The following is a 13,962-nucleotide window of genomic DNA, read 5'->3' on the forward strand; positions in this document are numbered from 1 at the left end:
AGTAGCGGCAGCTGAAATTGCTGCCAAAGGTGTTGTCCCAACTTGAGAGAATATCCTACGTAAAGGATATTTTGTTGCTTTACAGCAAAAAAGTATAGAACTGTACCACATGGTGACCGTGAGATATATTAAATCTTCACCATGGAGAGTCGGTTCTCTTCCCTTTATAATACAAGCCCTGATGATTATTCCTCGATGTCTGTTTGACTGAGCAGCATACCAAGTGCTTACTCTTGCATGAAAATGGACAATAACTATTGACATGCATTTACAAGGGGCATACGCCACTGACCCTGTCCTGGCATCACATGGACAGGTAGACAACTACCAGTGAAGATATCTAGAGTGGAAATCACACTTGATTATGTGCACACTCAGTGATGAGAAAAATGAATTGGTTTTCATATATTTTTAAAATCAGCTATTTATTATCTCTTGGCCCTCCCAGTATTAATTGCAAATATAAATCTGTAGATTCTTGCACAATGACATTTCACTGTGAAAATTAACTTCGCGATGTCTGAACCATACGGGCTCGGGTGTGTGAATCTACAGCTGCTGTAGAAAATAGGACATGTTACAATTGATCTGTTTATTTCCTGGAATTCCAACTGTGGCTGCTTCCCAATGACCTTTAGGTTTGACAGTAAGTGTGGGGTCTTTGGTTGGAGGTAGAATCAAGCTCATCTATGATACCCACATCCATTTAGGACTGAGATACTCATGACCTCTGCTCCCTCTGATTGCGTCTGTGTACTCAAGTATCCCCAACTTTCCCCTTTTATCCCACTTTTCACTGTATAAACTTAAATTCACAATATTAAAATTTGTCACTGTACATAAAAACCATAGAAATGCATTAGATTCCCCATATATATGTATCTAGGTTCTAATAACCTTTATGTCCAATATAATTGTGACACTTGAGAAACTTCATTTAAGCAAATTTAAAATATTGTATTCTGTTAAAGTTAATAGATTTTAGCAGGATTTTAGACGGTTAACCAATCCTGCTTTGACAAATGTTTTGTGCACATTGAATAGAACTTTTGGATTTGTCTGGTTTTGTCTCAACATATCTGGAATTGAATCTCATTCATCTCTGACAGTGGAAGTGGAGGTTTCAATTTCTCTTGACAGAATTGTGTCTTATTGTGGAAACTCACCCATTTGCCATATTGAACCTCTCATCCCTGCACCTTGATAAGAAGAACCAGCTCATCTTAAATTTACTTACTGGGTAGCTGTTTGGATGTCCTTTGTTCCTATTGCTGTAAAATTATCAATTTCAATGGTTTTTATTCCTTTACAATGTAATTGTGATTTTTTTTTGTTGGGGCATTTACAAGGACAAAGATTTGACTGTCTTTATGGATGAAAAGGATCAATGCTGTCCTCTAGATTTGATTTAGAAATGTAGAAACAAAGAACTGCAGATTCTGGTTTATACCAAAGATAGACAAAGTGTTGGAGTAACTCAGCTGATCAGGCAGGTCTTCAGAGAAAAACAATGAGTGATGTTTTGGGTCGGGACCCTTCTTCAGACTGAAAGTAGGGCGTGAGTGGTGCAGAGCTGGAGGCGAGAAAAGACTAGGATCGATCAGGGCTGGACACAAATCGGGGCTGGCTGACTTTGTAGGTCCAGTTGGCTAGGGAAAATGTGATCTCAAGAGGGAAACAATATGGAAAACTGGAACTGATAAAACAACTATGGTCGGGGGAGAAAAGTCGGGCCCCATCCTACCTGACTGACCTCCACAGACACACTCCCACCCGTACCCTCCGCTCTGCTGCTGCTAACCTCCTGTCCCCCCCCATCCGGACCAAACTCAGATCCTGGGGGGACAGGGCTTTCTCCATCGCTGCTCCCACCCTCTGGAACTCACTACCCCAAACCGTCAGAGACTCCTCCTCACTCACCACATTCAAAACATCACTGAAGTCTCATCTGTTCAGCACTGCCTTCAATCACTGACCGTTACCTCTCCTTTTTCCTTTTCTCTTCGTTAACTCATTTATCTACTTATTTTCTTTTATGTCTTAGTAAACCTTGTAAAGCGTCTTTGGGTGTTAGAAAAGCGCTATATAAATGTAATGTATTATTATTATTATTAAGAAGTTGTTTATTAGAAAATTCAATGTAATTTGAAGTAACTTCTACTTACACTCCCTGCCCTTACTCCGCCCTATTCGTTTTACCAGTTCCACAGTTTGCATTGCTTTCCTTGAGGTTATATCTGCCCTAGCCAACAATGGACCTACCAGTGACTGCATGCCTAAGGTAATTTGTGGCCAGTCCTTATTAGTCCTGGTCTTTTCTTAGCTGCAGCTTTTCACTACCCCCACCCCCTACTTTCAGACTGAAAGGTCCTGACCTGAAACATTACCCATCCTTTCCAGAGATGCTGCCTGACCAGCTGAGTTACTCCAGCACTTTGTGTTTATCTCTAAACTTGATTGTTCAAACTGCAAAATGTAGAGCTTCCCATTTTGTAGGATAAAAAGTTAGTTTCCCAGCATTTTATGATTGTTTTAGATTGATATTCCTGGAACTTCTGACATAGTAGATCTCTGCAAGTCATTTCCTACTGCTTGCCAAATCGCTGGGAAAACTTTGTATTGGGGAGTGACTGCATGTTGATGGAGTCATCAACCTTTTATTGATCCCAGACCACATTCAGCTAAAGCAGATCCAGTGACTCTGTTCAATCCTACTGACCAAATGTTCAGGAGTTGTTGAGATGCAAGAAGTGCAACAATTATATTCTTTGAACTGGAAACTCCATTTGTATGCATGAAACATACATAAAATAAGTAAAATGCAGGCAATTCTGTGTGTTCATTCATTGCCCTCTGTTTCTTGTAAGTGGGAGGAAGTGGTTTAAATCTCCATACAAGAAATATTATTTGCTGAATGGGCCTGGAACATAGGGACAGAAATATTATTTTCTACCTTAGTGCTATTTAGCAAGATTGTTAGCTGTGATTTAAATGGAATTACCTGAATTCCACCCCTCCCCCAATATCTCTTTTGATTAACAGAGATGTGCCCGGTTCTCCTATAATTGTAGACTTTCTATCAAGAACCACCACAGTAAGATGACTAGAAGATTTAACTTTAAGCTTTTACTTCATACTTTATCACTATGTCTCTAAATCATCAAAATGATCGTGCCAGAGTCTGCTCTTAGTAGTACCCTTTTCTGGTACTGTACCATGAAACTCTCGACAGCTACACTGAGGTGCTGATCTACTCATCTCCCTACTTTTAGGACTTGGCCAAATTGTATAGATGACAAAAGGGAAGTGCAAATATTGCTTCCCATTCTCATAGCAACCTTTCTGTCCTGGGCCTCTTCCATTGCCAGAGTGAGGCCACACACAAACTGGAGGAACAGCACCTCATATTATACTTGGGAAGCTTCCAATCTAACTGTATGAACATTTGATTCTCCAAATTTAAGTAATGCCCCCACCTCTATCACGGTGTCCACCCATTTCTCCAACTATCCCCGCCCTTGTCACCTTGCTCCTTTCCTCTCCATTCAATCTCCCATCACCAGGTCCCTCATTTCCCTTTTATCCATCCTCTTTCCCTTCCATCTACATCCTTCTTTCTGGCTTTACATTTTTTACATTTCACTCATCCTCTTCTCTCCTTATCTGACATTTATCTCCTTTTCATCTCTCGCCTTTGACACTTTACCCATTTTCAAACACGCCTGACTTATGGGGAATAATAGTGCAATATAATGGACCGCACTGCTCTTCACTTAGACACAAGTGACTTACAGTTGGACAGCAAATATTACAACACATGTTTGTATAAAATATTGATTTTTAACATGCTGTTGTTTCCTGGCAGTAGATGCTATGAAAAATTATTACATTTAATAATTTTAATAAAAAATTTGAATGGTTAAAAAAAATCATGACTGAAGGTTCACCATTTTTGGTAGTGGACAACTAAGATAAAATGCAATGTTGCCCCTCTGGGACTCAGAACCTCTGCTTTTTTTAGAGGTGCCAAAGGTACATCCAAACAGATAAATAATGTCATTAGACACATTTTGAGAAACCTTTTTAATAGAAGAGGCAGTATCCAGAGGTCCATTCAGTACAAAGTACAAACAATTATCCAGTGTAGAAGGTCAAATGCTACTTTTAAAAAATGTTAAGCACGTTTAGTGAGATTCCTTATATGAAATTACAACTGAGCGATAAGATCTCCCCTATTGAAACAGACTTAAATAGTCCATGCAAACAGTAGATTCATGTGTGTGATATAGATATGAATATATTTAAACAGCATCTGGGAGCAAGTATTGAGAATTTCTAACATTGGGGTTTTAATTGGCATTAAACTTGCAAACTTGATCCAATGTGCATGAAGAATGGAATAATGACAGATTATCTTTTTAATTCTGCACATCCATTAAATTGCTAACAATTTGAGCAAAGATTAAAAATAGCATGAATGTTTACTTGCCAATTCTAACCCCTTTCCATTAACTATAGGCACTAGTTCATTCAGATAGCTGCTATTTTCCAAGAATGGAGGCGAGGGCTAATGGGTGCTCTTGATACATGTGATGGATAGTAGGGAAACCTTGTAGCTGTAATGATGGCCACTTCCAATTCTATACCAAGGGTGGCATATTAGACAAAGTGGAGAATAACTAACAGTGAAAAATATTCCTGGATACTCGAGCAATACATCTCAGCATTACGTTCAAATTTTGCATCTGGACATGATGAAACACATTTGCAATGCAATATACAGGACTGTATAAGCCCTACTTACATTTATCCAGTGAACCATGTAGTGTTTATAGTGTAGTTGATTAAATGTACTCATTAGCTGGCCGAATCTTTGGAGTAATTTGGATGGTTGCAGAAAATTCTCCATTTCAACTACATGGCTAAGAATGGATATGCAAAGCCAAAATGCTTTGCCATTTAGAGTGCAAAATTTAACCACTCTACATCTGCTAAGGAGCTATTTGATATGTCCTCAAAAGAACAAATAACTAATGGACACTATATTGAAATCAGGGTTTCTTCGGTGTTTTTGGGTTATGGTGTGGAGGTCTATTCAAAAAAATCAGTCTTATTTCTTGAAACTAAACTACTAGTCCAGGTCTTGATGACTGAATTTCTCATACTACCTCAGAGCAGGTGTACCACACTATTTGATCATTGTACTGTGATTCACGTGCAAGTGCCACTTTGACTTTACCCAAGTGCATATGCAGTAAGGGTCCATTGTGTTTTATTGCCATGCAGTTCTGTGACTTGTAGATGAGAAATAGTTTGGTGGATGTGAACAAGATCATCGTACCAGGAATGTTTCAATCAAATATCCATCTTGATCCATTCCCATTGGCAAATTTCTGAGTTCCTCTCACTTACCCTAGCTTGAAACTTAACTTAACTCAGGACCTGCTTGTCTGCACAATCCAACAGCCATATTGTTGATAATTTCAGGTTTTAAGTGTTTTTCTGTTTTGTGCATAATTTACTTTCAAAGTTTGACAACCTAACGAGCAGTCTCTTTATATAAGCACATTCACTCTCCATGTGAGTACAGTTCAATCCATGAAACATAAATATTTGTCAGTGTAATAGTTGTAATTTAACAACCAACTCTTTTTCCGATCCAGTGCTGATTTTTTGTACAATAAAATAATTTTATTCCATTGAAAATCTTCCTGATTCCTTATTATTCCAGCAACAGATTTAAGGAGTGCAGGGCAAAGTTTAAAGGAGATTTGCCTGGAGCACGCGGCCAGAGATGGTGATGCCGGCAGTTATAATAATGGCATTTAAGAGATTTTTAAATAGTTACATGAATATGCAGAGAATGAAGCAATATGGATTATGTTCAGGCAGATATGAGTTGGCATCATAATAAGCACAGACATTGTGGGCCGAAGGGCCTGTTCCTGTGCTGTACTGTTCTATGTCCCATATGTTATTTTTAGTGTCCATTTGATACTGTTCCCAATATTCACCCCTGCTGATAATCCAAGGACTGCCAAGCAGCTTGGGCACACCTGCAGTTGTTCTTTATGTTAACTGTCTTGGTCCTTAAAAGTTCCAGTGAGTACCTGAAGGCCAGAGACAGTTCCCCTACTACAGGGCACATATTCCAAATGTTGGGATTGAAGTTTGGGCCCTGTTATCCAATGGCTTTTATTTTGTCTGGTGTTTAGCCTGCTGAATGTGTTGCATTGGAAGGGCCTGTACCTGCTCCTTGCATTGGATGTGGACTGGTACTTTCCCCACTACCTATTGGTTAAGGCTTATTTGTTCAAGTTGTTAAACATACTATTAACACCCAGAAAATAATGTTTCTCTTCCACCTCTCAAAGCAATATTCAATTGGAGTGCATCTTGCCCTCTCCATGGCTTTGGGCCAATTGTGGAGTCACACCTAATGAGGCAACGACAAAAATGTGGAGGTTGATGGGAGTTAAATCTACATAACGTAGATACAGGGAGAACAGGCAAAAGGCTGCTCCTGTCTGGTACTAAAAGGAATACTTTACTGATGAGAAACAAGCATTCAGGCAGAATAGAACATAAACTGCTCACTTCATATTTTTAAATCGGTCCACATGGCAAAGGCAAATAGACAAAACTCAAGAATAGACAGTGATTATACATTCAAACATTCCCTCATTCAATCTACAAAAAGACCATTGAGGTTTCCTTTGAGGATAGTGTTATAATTGATAAAATATTACTGTAAAATAATATACAGTATGATAGAATGCAGGCGATCTCCCTCATTATCTTCAGCAAGTGGTCCCTCAACCAACAGAAGGGCCTGAGCTGTTTGTGGTCATGATGCGCATGTGGTGTGCTTACACAGCCCAGGAGCTATCATGTACTCAGTGAACCCCTGGGAAATAGCTATACACCCAAGACCAATCTGGGAATGCAGCAGCACTAGCCAGATGTGAAACTGAACAGGATATTGGGATCACCAACATCATATCCCAGGAGTTCAGCAGATTTTAAAGTTTCAATGTATCCACCCCTGTCCCTCATTTTCTAATTCAATTTCTTTACAGTCTTAGTGTTTTGGTAAATATAAATTAAGTAACTGCAGCATGAGACAATTGAGTGCTGTATAATTTAGCTGCTTCCTTTATCCATCCTCAAGCATTAAGCAGCTCTTCATCTGTTCGACCAATGGCATCAGGGTTCGAGAGGGGATCCAGATCCGCAAACAGATTAAACCAGGCTGACTTGTCCGGTGTGTTCTTATCAGCTGCAATAAGAGGAAAATATTAGTTATTAATACCAATTCATTTGGTGGATCCCTAGGTTCCACTGGACAGCCCACGTGCTGCTCTACAAACCCAGACTACGCAGCAAACTCCACCCACTTGCTTCAAATCCTGGCTGCTTTGACCCTGAGTATGTGAAAGGCAAGACCTCGGCCTTGGAAAATGTACAGGTTCCCAGCTGGGTAAACCTGCATTGCAGTAAGCTGAGTCTACAACAGATCATTGCCTTCAGAACACAGCTTCTAATTTGCCAGAGCGATCCTGACCATGGGCTCAAAGGGCAGAATTAGTTGGTGCTTTTCACGAGTAGCCACATTCCAGCACTTCTGAGAACTTTTCTTACTTTCTTTCACTTCCAACTAAGGGTGCCTATTAATATGGTTATGCCTCCTGTTTTCTGAGTGTGCTGATATACACTAGGCATCTCTAGAATAAGGTCTCAACCTCCTCTCTCCTCCTTGCACTAAGTTCCACGTGATAACCTAAAGTAAGGAGTATTGCCAAGCAAGTTGATCATAACATAAACTCGTATCTGCCAATCTAGGACTTAGCAGCAGGGGATTTGGGGTCTGATTGTTATTCTTGTTCCATAATTTGCAGATAACACAAAGCTGGGTGGCAGTGTGAGTTGCGAGGAGGATGCTATGAGGCTGCAGGCTGACTTAGATAGGTTGGGTGAGTGGGCAGATGCAGAAAATGTGGATTAATGTGAGGTTATCCACTTTGGTGGCAAGAACGAAGCAGATTATTATCTGAATGGTGTCAGATTAGGAAAAGGGGAGGTGCAACGAGACCTGGGTGTCCTTGTATATCAGTCACTGAAAGTAAGCATGGAGGTACAGCAGGCAGTGAAGTGAAGCAAATGGCATGTTGGCCTTCATAGTGAGAGGATTTGAGTATAGGAGCAAGGAGGTCCTACTGCAGTTGTACAGGGCCCTGATGAGACCACACCTGGAGTATTGTGTGCAGTTTTGGTCTCCTAATTTGAGGAAGGACATTCTTGCTCGTGCAGCGTACGTTCACCAGGTTAATTCCTGGGATGGCGGGACTGACATATGAAGAAAGAATGGATCGACTGGGCTTATGTTCACTAGAATTTAGAAGGATGAGAGGGGATCTTATAGAAACGTATAAGGATTGGACAGGCAAGATGGATTGGACAGGCTAGATGCAGGAAAAATGTTCCCGATGTTGGGGGAGACCAGAACCAGGAGTCACAGTTTAAGAATAAGGGATAGGCCATTTAGGACATAGATGATGAAAAACTTTTTCACCCAGAGAGTTGTGAATCTGTGGAATTCTCTGCCACAGAAGGCAGTCGAGGCCAAATCACTGAATGTTTTCAAGAGAGAGTTCTTAGGGCTAACAGAATCAAGGGATATGGGGAGAAATCAGGAACAGGGTACTGATTTAGGATGATCAGCCATGATCATATTGAATGGCAGTGCTGACTTGAAGGGCCGAATGGCCTACTCCTGCACCTATTTTCTATGTTTCTGATTAAGTCTATACGCAGTTTCTAGATCACAACATGGAACCTTGTCTGCATGACTGAGCTATTCATTGGAGAAATTGGCTATCAATGTTCCCAATAACAATCATTCTATATATTTGTATGGCAGTTAGCTGCAATGTAAATATGACCATTTTTAGGCACAAGGAACTGCAGATGCTGGTTTACAAGAAACGACACAAAGTGCTGGAGGAACTCAGCAGATCAGGCAACATTTCTGGAGAACCTGGATGGGGTGACACAAGAAACTGTTCCAGAGATGCTGCCTAACCCACTGAGTTACCCCAGCATCTTTTTTGTAGAACTCTTTTGTTTGAAATCCTGTTCCTTTCTGCCATGCTAAGTGGAAGATTTTGTTAATCTTGCCCAGTGAAATGCTAGCAGTCAATAAAATAACTATCTGATCATTTAAATCCCAGCCCTGCCCTCACTCTCCCTGGGTCTCTGCTACTAACCTTTTGATGGGACCTTTGGTAGGTTCTGGAATGGATGTGCTGGTACTTTTGGCTCTGGCTCTTGTGGGAGTGGAAATGGTACTGGTTGTGGTTTGGGGGGATCAGTCCAACCTTGAAAAAATAAACATATAGTCAGTTCATTGCTTCTAAGTGTGTTGTATAGGACTGCAAAATAAGCTGTGAATAACGATTTTACAGAAATAGAACTGTTGCCCACATGATATTCCTGCCCATCTAAAAAAATAAGAGTTCTTTACTTGATTAAAATTGAACTTGAATAGCACCTCCTCTATTCTCTTGACAAAGATTATGATGTAGAGAGCACTTTGGAGATTGTCACAAAACGTTAAGTGAAAGTTAACCCATTGCAAAACACACTGTCTTTCACAACAAAATGAGGTCTCTTCCCAAGTTTGGATGCACTGGATTCCTGATTTGGGACACAAATTTGGTTTGTCTCAACCAAGGAATTGCAGGGATTCAGAAATTCATCCCAGTACCTCCAAGATGGCAGAGAATAAAATTAACCAAGATCCTTAGTTATGATTGTTATCAAACCCAACTGGAGATATCAGTAAAATGTATTAATTGTTGGGTAAAAACAGAATGAGGCTCAGATTGTGATGTGTTCCATAATCTGATATCTTGCCAACTTGGACTGAAAGGCCATTTTGGACTGAAAGGGCATTCCTGTTGGGTGCTCTTTCTCTTTCAGAAATATACCCGATGTAGGACCCGGGGAGAACACAAGAATTTAACTTTGAACAGTTTAGGAAGGCCTCGTCAACCACATGCACGGTATACACCCATGTGGACAAACACACGTTTGTGTAATGCGCTCAATGATTGTTGTGTGGGTGGGTGGGCAGGGGGGGGAAACAATCTGTTTGCTTCCCACAGCAACCACAAGTCAAGATCACATCAATGAACGGGCACAATGGGGCGAGTAACTAATCAAACAGCACTCAGTGTGCAGTGATCACAGTTGGAGATTGTGGATTTACTTCAGCTGCAATGACTGGTCATGTTTCTGGGCTAACAAACCAGTAGACACAAGTTAAAATAGTTTTGTGGGGAGTTGCTGATCTGACTAGTGTGTTGGAGCCAGAAATAAATAAGCATGACAAATAATAGTGTAGCAGCTCAACTGGTTCACTAATGTCGCAAAGGGAGCGGGACCTGCTACTCCCTGTATTCTGTCACCATACTACGGTCAACTTCTGACACCCTTGGGAAACAAGGATGCACAATGAGTGCTGACAGGCCAGTCTTGTTTATGAGACTTGCTCAACAGGGACCTAGGTGGAGGAAAAGGAATTGATGAGCCAATTAGGCACTTGTTGTTGCCAAAAGGTTGGGACAGGGTGTCAGTATAATCGCTGTAAGGCAAGTCGAGTCAGGTTTATTGTCATATGCAGAAGGATGATGAGGCACAATGAAACAATGATGAGTACAATGAAAATCTTGCTTGCAGTAGCACAGGCACATGGACAACATAAATTATACATAAACTATATTTATGTGGACCAAAGAAAAGTCAAAATCGATTATGCACTTTGCACACCCTCTCACAAAATTCACTGCAGCTACACAACACTCACTCAGTGAGATCTCTGCTGCCTGTGAGTTTGTGCTTCTAAAACTGCCTAATCTGCCATGGTCAGATAATACATTGACCCTTGCAGAGCAGTGCAATTGCTGAAAACTTGCATGTGTAGAAGTGACAGGAAAGCATACTGGAAAGCACATGAATAGGCCCTTCAGCTCAAAAATCCCATGCCGAACATGATTCTAACTTAATCTAATCTCCTCCTGCACGTGATTCATATCCCACCATTACCTGAAAATCCACACACCTATCTAAAAGCCTCTTATATTCTTCTATCATATCAGCCCTGGTAGCATGTTTTCCTTTAAACTTTGTTCTCCCTCACCTTAAACCCATGCCCTTAGTCTTTGAAATTTCCGCCCTGGAAAAGAGTGTCCGACTGTCCCCATTAGACTGAATAAGCTTCTGACTCACCAATGAAAGCTCCTGCTGTGTTGTGGCTGAGGTCAAAGAGCTGGGATGGCAGGAAACCCGCTGGAGCGCCAGCTGCTTTGACGTCAGCACCTTCCATCGTCCTGGGACTGAGCCCCGAGCTCTCAAACGTGCTCTGCCACTCGTGACTGAAGTCGCCGGTTGCACTGGGATTGGGGTTCAGCAAGTCATTCAGGAATGTCAGCTCCTGCCTCTCCAGATCATCGTTCTCCAGCATGTTTACCAGCAGGTCCTTTGGCACTGAAACACAAGGGCCAAAATCACACATGCCCCTCACACTGCCTCAGTGGCAAGTTTGCTACAAATGGTAAATTTCTACAAACACAGAGATTAATAGTGGTTCTGAAAGCAAGTAGTACAATTCAATGGAGTAAATCAAGAGCATGAAATGAGAAGAAAAAAAATTAACTACTGTCCAAATTTCTTTTAAATGGTCTTATAGTATTTGCCTCAACTACCTCCTCTGGCAGCTCACTCCACATACCCACCAACTCTGTGCGTGCGTCCGTGCGTCCGTCCATCCATCCCGCCCCCCCCCCCCCCCAGGAGTGGGGATGGGGCAGGGGAGGGACAAGTGGGGTTGGGGTAGGGCAGATGGAGTGGGTCAGTGGGGGGAGGAGGGGGGGATAAGGGGGATTGAGTGGGGGGGGGGGGGGTTGAGGGTGCTACACCAATACAGGAGAGGCTTTGAGTCCAGGGCTCACTCAGTGATGACACCCTCTCCCCTTCCCTGTTCCCCCACTACGAGGAATGGGCCCAACAGGTCCACTTGGTCTAGTGATTTTATATATTTCTCCCTTTGATCAGTCGTCATCCTCTAAACGCTCTAAGGAATAAAGTTCCAGCCTGCTCAACCACTCCCTGGAACTCAGGCCCTCAGGACAGGGCAACATACACGTAAATCTTCTGTGCACTCTTTCCAGCATTACAACATCTTTCCGACAGCAGGGTGACCAAAATTGAATAAAATACTCTAAATGCCCAACTGATTAAGATCCTGCTGCAATTTTTGATAGTTATCTCCGTTATCTACACCAAACTTACTAATCCTGCCTTGTACTCTCATCCAAATCGTTGATATAAACCACAAACAACAATGGGCCCGGTACCTGAGGCACACCAAGACAGGCCTCCAGTCCAAGAAACAAGCTTCCATCATCACTCTCTGCTTCCTTCCATGAAGCCAATTTCCTATGCAGTCGGCTAGCTCTCCCTGAATCCCTTGCGACCAGACAAATTCAGCAACATCCTGACAAAAATGGAATCCCAACACAAAGAGCTAATAATGGTCACGAAAACCTGAGAGAAAAATGTCAGAAGAACATTTGGTTCAAATAATTCTGACAAACTCCCTCAGCATGTTACATGTTAGTTATCAATTTTCTGATTGTGAATCATTAGTTTGGGTGAAAGGATTTTTTAATGTGGCAGACCTTTAAAGGGAGAGTATCCTAACTATCAGTAAATGATGGATGAGTTATTGTTCCTGTGGTAGTTCAGAGACATGGGTCATGCAACATCCAATGGCAACTAGAGAAGGCATTAAGTGAAGATGTCATCATCATCATCCACATCCTGGAAATAATGTGCTGATTTAAAAGGACAAAAACAAGTGGCGGAGCAAGGAGGTGCATAACTTAGATTCTATGACATTGCATCCAAAACTAGAGGTTGTTTCCATACTGAATGGCAGCTCTAAATTGGCCAGAGCATACTTACTGCAGTCTGAGTATGAATGACTGAAGACAAGAGAAAGAAATGAGAACCAGCTCCTGCCAGTCATTCCAGGCTATAGAGTCCCATTAGGCCACAATAATCAGTGCCTTCACATAGGAATAAACTCTCACTGCAACACACAAACTCTATTTACATTCCCGCTGTGGGAATACTAACACCACAATATTTATTCAGTGTTGATTTCTCTATCCAAGCTTAAATCTGATAAAGTTTTTAAAAGGATTTGAAACTGGTTACAAAATGTTCTTATTCATTCTTATGGCACTAGTTGCCTGATCTGAGCTGCTCAGTGAATGGGTTACAACCAGTTCCAGTAGTTCTGGGATTGCTCCAGCGTGGCTTCGGTTCCACAGTAACATTAGAATGTCAGCTTGGAGCCGCTGAAGGTTTTATTTAAAACAAGAAAAATTAAGGGTAATATTTGACTGAATCTAAAACACCTCCAACTGAAGAGCTACCAAGCCAGAAAGAATGAGAGGGCAGCCTGTACAAGTACAGAGGCTGTGGCACGTTGCACATTAGGAAAAGGCAGATACATTTTTAGATAGAGTAAAAGTGAGGCAAGAATGGACATTGGACTGCTGGAAAATGACACTGGGGTAGTAGTCATGGGGAACAAAGAAATAGCGTACGAACTGAATACGTTTTTTGTATCAGTCTTTACAGTGGAAGACACCAGCGACATGCTTGGTGTTGCAGTGGAAGTAGTATTTGGAGATGGTGATCACGGCTCCATTATTTTAAAGATTATTTTGAATAAGGACAGGTCTGGATGTTGGAGGGACGGAACGTAATTGGGCCAAGGCAAATTACAATGTCATTAGGCAGGAGGTAAGGATGTAGATTGGGAGTAGTTGGTATTGGACAAGTCCACAGATGACATGTGGAAGTATTTAAAGGCCAGCTGATCAAAGAGCA

At 41.5% G+C, this 13,962-nt stretch overlaps 1 protein-coding gene across 4 annotated transcripts in view; it reads right to left on the reverse strand.

Moving 5' to 3' along the window:
- Positions 1-4,074: 4,074 nt before the first annotated feature.
- LOC144595881 (islet cell autoantigen 1-like protein) overlaps positions 4,075-13,962 on the reverse strand; it is a 90,062-nt gene continuing 80,174 nt past the window's right edge. For all 4 annotated transcript variants that reach the window (XM_078403716.1, XM_078403715.1, XM_078403714.1 and 1 more), the window contains 3 exons: positions 11,290-11,547; positions 9,267-9,377; positions 4,075-7,279 (listed from right to left, as the gene is read on the reverse strand). In XM_078403716.1, coding sequence (XP_078259842.1) covers positions 7,167-7,279; positions 9,267-9,377; positions 11,290-11,547 — 482 coding nt within the window. In that variant the 3' untranslated portion in view covers positions 4,075-7,166. The remainder of the gene's footprint in view (positions 7,280-9,266; positions 9,378-11,289; positions 11,548-13,962) is intronic.

Source organism: Rhinoraja longicauda, chromosome 8, assembly GCF_053455715.1.
Source record: "Rhinoraja longicauda isolate Sanriku21f chromosome 8, sRhiLon1.1, whole genome shotgun sequence".
Taxonomy (NCBI): Eukaryota; Metazoa; Chordata; class Chondrichthyes; order Rajiformes; family Arhynchobatidae; genus Rhinoraja; species Rhinoraja longicauda.